General features: G+C 35.0%; 1 protein-coding gene across 2 annotated transcripts in view; it reads right to left on the bottom strand.

The window, feature by feature from the left end:
- Nucleotides 1-7,500, bottom strand: part of LOC136849172 (antigen WC1.1-like) — an 89,146-nt gene that overhangs the window by 49,591 nt on the left and 32,055 nt on the right. For both annotated transcript variants that reach the window (XM_067122281.1, XM_067122282.1), the window contains 4 exons: nt 7,189-7,395; nt 6,074-6,221; nt 5,081-5,439; nt 1,402-1,656 (listed from right to left, as the gene is read on the bottom strand). In XM_067122281.1, the coding sequence (XP_066978382.1) occupies nt 1,402-1,656; nt 5,081-5,439; nt 6,074-6,221; nt 7,189-7,284 (858 nt within the window). In that variant the 5' untranslated portion in view covers nt 7,285-7,395. The remainder of the gene's footprint in view (nt 1-1,401; nt 1,657-5,080; nt 5,440-6,073; nt 6,222-7,188; nt 7,396-7,500) is intronic.

The following is a 7,500-nucleotide window of genomic DNA, read 5'->3' on the forward strand; positions in this document are numbered from 1 at the left end:
GCTTTATTACACATTCAAAATTCAGTGCGCTGTAACTTCCCAAAGAATAATAACAATATTAATCCATCATTTTATATATAATGTCCTCTTCTAAGCGTAGGTATTTACTATACTTTAAGAGTATCAGCAATACCTAAGTGTCATGTTTCCAAAATCCTCGTGCTCTGATAAATCAAAAATCTAAATTACAAGGATTTGTTTTTGCATTCTTAGTACCAAAATCATAAGATATATACAATTTTCTACGAATAAATTATTATACCGCTTGTTTAGTACTATAACACTGTAGAAATATTTCAGAAACGAATGAAAACATGAAGCTCCAAAGTGAGACAAGTGACAGTTAAACAAGCGCCTACGCTAAGAATCGTCTTCATTTGGACATTCAGTGTCTCCAGTATTTTAACGATCCAATTTGCACTCCGATGAAGACATGCAAATCAAAAAGGGAAGAATTGTCTTCAGTGCACCTTAGGGATGTTATGATTTTGTGTAAGTTGCCTACACCGAAATGTAAGTTGGGCCACAGGGAATGCGCCTTTAAAATCGATTCTGTTGCAACAACGTCGTGACTATTTATTGGAAAATGTGCAAATATTCACGGGGAAATATTTCGTAGGTATTTCCACTTTATCAGACAATGCAAAAAAGCTAATTCCTTAGGTGAAAGCTGAACGTAAAAAGAATGCTTTATAATATGTATCAACAGCCAGTTCACAATAACTTGACACTGTTTGTGATCTGCTTCCTGTCATAAACAACATAAAAAAAATTAATAGTTTGAATATTAAAAGGAGATTTTACCTATACAGTACTGTATATAAACCCCCTACAGCTATAATCTAGGACAATGTACCACATATTTTTACAGGATGGCATATCTTTCTAAGATATGTCAAATTTATCATCGTTGTAATAAATTAAAAAGATGCATTAGGCTTTATAGTTTCTGCACTTTTAGTGTATAGATATATTAGCAATTCTGAACTTGACATGTAATTTGCGCTGTCTCATATAAAACCATATGTATTCATAGACGCTATTCCATCGACACTTAATAGAATAAAAAATCAAATTTGCACAGTTCAAAAGGCAACACTAACGGAATTCATTTGATGAACAACACCAGCACTAAATCTAGTCTTATGCTAATACTGGTCTTTTATTCAAATAGCTAAGTTGTTCCTATGGAGCTGCTAATTATTTAATATGCTGATGGTTAGCCTAATGTCAAGACCCTCCTTGAGTCTTGCGCGTAAGGTTTGACAGCCCTCAAAATAATGAATCTTAAGTTCACAGGAACAAATAACCAAGGTTGTTACTTGAGACAAGAAGGGTAAATCTAAATAAAAACAAATCTATCTTCCAGGATGGCCGCTAGAGTAATAAATAAAATCTTACCAGTCCGAAGAGGGAATCGAAAGAAGAAGAATGATCAGGAGAACTAGGTTCCTCAGGGGGTGCTATGGGTATGTCATGAGGATCTGGCGACAGAAGATCTTTGCCTGTGCCACCCGAGGGAAAGTCCTCGCCCGAGGAACAGTCCACATTGTGGGGCCAATCGCATGTGCTGATGTCAGGGTTGAAGACCGTCCCTGGACCGCAGGACATAAGGAAAGGTCTTTCCCAGTCACAGGAGATGTACTTGGAACAGTCCTGCAGGGGAGCAGATGATATACTTAAACATTGCACGAAAAGTTCTTGATAAAAACAAATTATATATAAATGAACTACTGCAGATTTTTTTTTTCTCTCTCTCTCTCTCTCTCTCTCTCTCTCTCTCTCTCTCTCTCTCTCTCTCTCTCTCTCTCTGTCTGTCTCAAAAGAGAAAATTTTACCGAAATCTTCACATCAAATGATACACCGTACAAAGAATTAATAAAAAATACTCATATTTATATGAAAATCGATCACACTTTAAATATGGAAAATTATAGAAACATGTCGAATAGATACGATACAAATAAGGCAGTAAGAAAATAAGAACACAGAAAATGCAATACAAAACTGCTGGATTTTCTCTCCTGGTTAGGGCAGAAGGGTATAATACTTCAGATGGAAAAAAAAAACGATAATAATTTGAGAAGTACAACAGGTGTCTAGGAAAGTCTGAAGAGATCAGATAATGGAGAAGTTGCTATGGAGGGTTCAATAGTTAAAGAATGTAATACGTATTTCGCGGAAACTTCACAAAGTGATTAATGTAAAAGGAATTTTTGGAATAATGCGAAGATCCACAAGTGTCAAGAGATACTAAAACTAAAAAGAAATGCATAAATGGCTACTACTCTGCTAATTATTTTGAAAGATAACTAATGTTTTTCAGGGTACTGAAAGGGTATTAAGCAATTCTAGATCATTTTAATAAACGTAATGTGTCATTTGAGGATATGGAACTGATTTGGGCACATAGAAAGAAGAAGAAGCAAGAATAAAAGGATACAACTGACCACGGAAGACAGATATGTACTAAAGTGCTTTATGTAAACTTGCAGTCAACAGGAACCAAAACTATCTACTGAAATACGAGAACATAAGCTAATAAATAATCAGGTTAATATATCACTGCTAACAGAAACCCGGCTAAGCAATAGCATATAATAACCGTCATTAAACGAAATAGACATTAAGACTACCAAATACTTATGAACTATCACTCAATAAAGAAACCGAAGATTATCCAAGCGCATTTGATTACGAAATAAGACGTACTTTTAATTCAAGTGAAAACTTTAACTTGCCGACCAATGAGACTGAAAACAGAAGAGCAAAAGACTTTGTAAGCATTATAAATAGTCAGTTTCATAACTACGTGATTAAACCAACGTCAAGATCTGGTCATATATTCTGCCAACGACAGCAGCCGTCAAGATGAAAAATTATATATATACTGTATATATACACACAGGATTCACACCGATTTAAAAACAACCATATACAGAGGCTTTGACCACTCGGCTTTCATGAGAGAAGTTGATATCGACTCTCCTGTACATACGCCTGTCGAACTCAGGTTCCGTATTTGGAACTGATATCAACCCATCTCCACCATAACAGATGATTGGTAAATTAGTGACGCTTGGCTAATCAGGAATTTTTGTCACTTACACATGCGTGACTTTTTTTTTATACTAACAAGGTACAGTGAGATGGATATTAAACGATATTTGAGAAAAGATAAATAATGGATTTGGTCCTACGTGTTGTAGGTCACAGAACGAAAAGAATAAAAAAACTAGAAAAAATAAAAGGTAGAAAGGTGTTTCATTTAGTTAGTATATTCAGATGGCCTTATGTCATAACAAAGAACTGTACCGGACCGTGTATTTTCTATTTGTATAATAGTTTAATCTTATCGGATACAAAATCTATCCAGAAATTCGTAGAAATCACTCTTTTTTATTTAAGTGTAAACAAATAGGTCATGATGTTAAGAGATCACATGAATGATACATCCAATTAACATTGATTTTCGAAAGAAAAAAAAAAAAAAAAAAAAAAAAAAATATATATATATATATATATATATATATATATATATATATATATATATATATATATATATATTAAATTTTTATATATATTTTATATGACGCTTATCTTATATATATATAGCGAGTCCAGTATCTTACAGAATCAACTAAATTTAACATTTTGAAAGCACTGCATGAACCAGTGCGGGATAAGCTTCAAGCAAAAGGCAGTAAGGAGAAGTCTAATCTCGGGAAATGGTGCAGATTGGTAGACACTATATCTGAAGGGTATCTTCTAAAGCACGTGAAGGTTTAACCAAGGTCAGTCCTAACATCCTTCATAAGCCTGCTTTTACAGCACCATCAGGCTGATGAATCACGACAAACCAGTTTACCCAACCTTTCTAGCAGAGCGAATCGTCCAGTAATCCCTCAGTATAACATATCCTGAACATGTACAAGAATATTCGCACACAGCCATACTTGAATTTATGTAACATGTAGGCATATTTTCCATTTGTTTAATGTTTTAAAACATATGTTACTCTAAATTTGGAACCTGTTTATTTAATCATTTAATTTCAGCAGTTAACTATTCATGGTATTTACTATTTATTCACTTTTTTAGTTGATCCTTTCTTTTTTTTAAGTTCTTTCCTTTTTTCATCATATGGTTGTTATTCTATATTGTAGAGCCCCAATCGTGTCATTTTAACTCATCATACATGAAAAAATCTAGCTACAATACTATTTCAGGTTTGGGGAACCATGTATACATACATACATACATATATATACATTGTATATAAATATATATGTATATATAAATATATATACAGTATATGTTTTTGTGTATATATATATATATATGTATACATGTATATGTATATATATATATATATATATATATATATATATATATATATATATATATATATATATATATTATATATTGCTTATATAATTATCATCCACTTGCAGCCAAAGAGCTCATGTATGATCTTATGGCCATTATTTTCAAGATCACATTTTTCTTGTTTCAAAATCTAATCCTGGAGGGAGATAGTTACACATTTTTGTCATGATTTCTAATCAATCATGCTCATTCAGCCACTCAGTTGACACAGCAGCATTTTCAGAGTCTTTGGTACATACGAGAAAGCCTAACTGTTTTAATCTGACTCCACCAGTGAAGAAATGCAAGCCTCCTGAAGGCACGGGTTGCGGAACAACATTTTTACATAAAGAAAATGCCTATAGTTGAGAGAAAATATAACACGCAGAAACGCAAAAAACATAATAATGATTTCTTTAACTGCAGAACCGATAATTATAGTAGTGAAACAAAATATCCAATATTAGTAGTCTTTCTCTCAAAAATACCACAATTTCTAAAAAAAATCCTAACCATCAGATTATGACAGCTATTCTTGGATTACACACACACACATACACATACACACACACACATATATATGTATATATATATATATATATATACATATATACAGATATATATATATATATATATATATATATATATATATATATATATATATATAAACAATTAAGGCATCAAGAATCAAAACTCAGGGTACAAAACTTACCTGAGGATAAGGGAAGAGGCCATTTGGGGCGGGGCATGACAAGGGTCCTACTTCAGACGCAGGACTTTGAATCCCACCTCTGCCGATTTTAGGACGAGAATGCGATCTCCCAGGACCAGGAGAGTGAGAAGGGATAGTCACTGGATGATCCAACTTTGGAGGATTCACTGAATGGACTGGAGGTTCTGCTTCGTCGTAATATCCTCGATCTACATCTAGTTCGGGGTCGTAATAAGGATACTTGCGACGATCGTGAGCGCCACCATAAGGTCCTCTATTCCAAGGCCCTCTCCATTCTTCCCCTTTCCAGCCTCCTCCTCGTCTTCCCTCTTCCCTTCCTCTGTGTTCCCACGATCTTCCTGTTGGATTCACAAGAGCGCCGCAATCAATAAGAGAGTTCATACTGCAACCAAAGATCGTCTGAGCATAAAAATTAGAAGAGATATTTGTCACCTGACGGTAATTCAAGTTAAACCAGGTAATGGAGCCATGATTAACCTGTCATAACAAGGTTGTATATTACATCATACTATCAGAACTAAGTTTTTTAACGACGACTTGATTTTGCACTATTATAGACCAAGAACGAAGTTGACCTTGACTTTTAATCGAGGCCTCTATCGTGGCCTTCATTTTTAAAGGTCAGACTTGATGTACAATATATCGATAGCAGAAGTAAATTATTAATACAAAACAAACAATGAAACATTCAGACCTCCAAAATCCCTATCTTTTATACAAGGCGTGAGGTAATTTCTCCAAGTGATCATTTCAAGATTTACACCTAAAGGATGTATAAGCTATCAAACGCACACGCACACGCACAGCGCGCACGCACGCACGAACACACACACACACACACACACACACACACACACACACACACACACACGGGTGAAATCAGAACGATCCCCCTCCTTTGCTGACAAAAAATATTATTTCAAGGAAAAAGTAAAACATTTAACCTGTTTTGAATTATCACAATGACCTGACCTACTCCTTCCCAGCTTTGTTGTTCAGGCTTCTCTCTCCTGCTGTAGACTCTGACTGGAGGTCTAGCCGTGGTTGAGGGTATGATAGGCTTCAGGTCAACCCTTTGCTTCACTTTGGGCTTTGGAGTAGGGGCATCGGGAAAGTAGATCTAAAATGAAAATGAAGCATGGATTTTCTTGAAGGCTTTAAGAACACGTTGAACTGGAAGATTAAAGTTACATCAGAATATTTAGTCTTTTGTACAAGAATGCGTCATATCACATGTCAAGAAAGGTAAAGTTATATTTTTGTAGATCGTGATGGTGATGAAATACACACACGCACACATACATTTATATATACAGTATATATATACACACATATATGCATGTATGTATGTATAAATTATATATTTACATATGCCTGTGACTGTGTGCGCGTGTACACGCATATAGCCTAAGCGATAAGAATATTGTCAGTTCTATGTAATTCGTTCAAAAATTCATGTGAACTGTCTCACTGCATCTTTTTTTTTTAACTGTAACTTAAACTGTCATCCTTTAAGCTTCTGAAAAAATATTAATATTATCTCTTCATTACCATACTGACGTTGAGTTCTATGAAAGCGTGTTCAACAAATTCCCAATCTTTTTTGGGTCACCCAACGTGAATGTGTTCATATTTTGAATGACCTTGATACCAGTAATAAACAAGTAAAAAATGCGCCGAAGGAACGAGTTTTCTGGACAGCCGCTACAGCGTATAATCAAGGCCACCGAAAATAGATGTATCTTTCGTTGGTCTCGGTATAATGCTGCATGAACCGCAGCCCATGAAACTTTTACCCCGCCCGGTTGTGGCCTATTCTATATCGTTGCCAGAAGCACGATTATGGCTAACTTTAACTTTAAATAAAATAAAAACTACGGAGGCTTGAGGGCTGCAATTTGGTATGTTTGGTGATTGGAGGGTGGAAGCTCAAAATACAAATTTGCAGCCCTCTAGCCTCAGTAGTTTTTAAGATCTGAGGGCGGTCAGAAAAAAGTGCGGACAGAATAAAGTGCGGACGGACAGACACAGTCGGCGCAATGGTTTTCTTTTACAGAAAACTAAAACTAATAAGTTAAATTACTCACCGCATGAGTAAGCATGCTCCCGGAGAGCTCGAGCAGGAGGAACAGCGATAAAAAAAGATGCAATTGCCCAGAACATCTTGTCCTCGACATTGCCATGAGGTATTCCAAATGCACGGAAAGCTTAGTCAGCGATATTTCTTTCCTATTTTAGGCCAACTGCTTCTTTTTCTTCTTCTTCTACTTCTTCTTTTTCTTCTGGACTGACTCCTGGATAAATACCAAATACAATTAAAAAACCACATTCGTAGCGTTTATGTATGTGTGTATATATACAGTATATATATACATATATACATACATACATATATATAT

The sequence above is a fragment of the Macrobrachium rosenbergii genome, chromosome 20 (assembly GCF_040412425.1).
Source record: "Macrobrachium rosenbergii isolate ZJJX-2024 chromosome 20, ASM4041242v1, whole genome shotgun sequence".
NCBI classification, from domain to species: Eukaryota; Metazoa; Arthropoda; class Malacostraca; order Decapoda; family Palaemonidae; genus Macrobrachium; species Macrobrachium rosenbergii.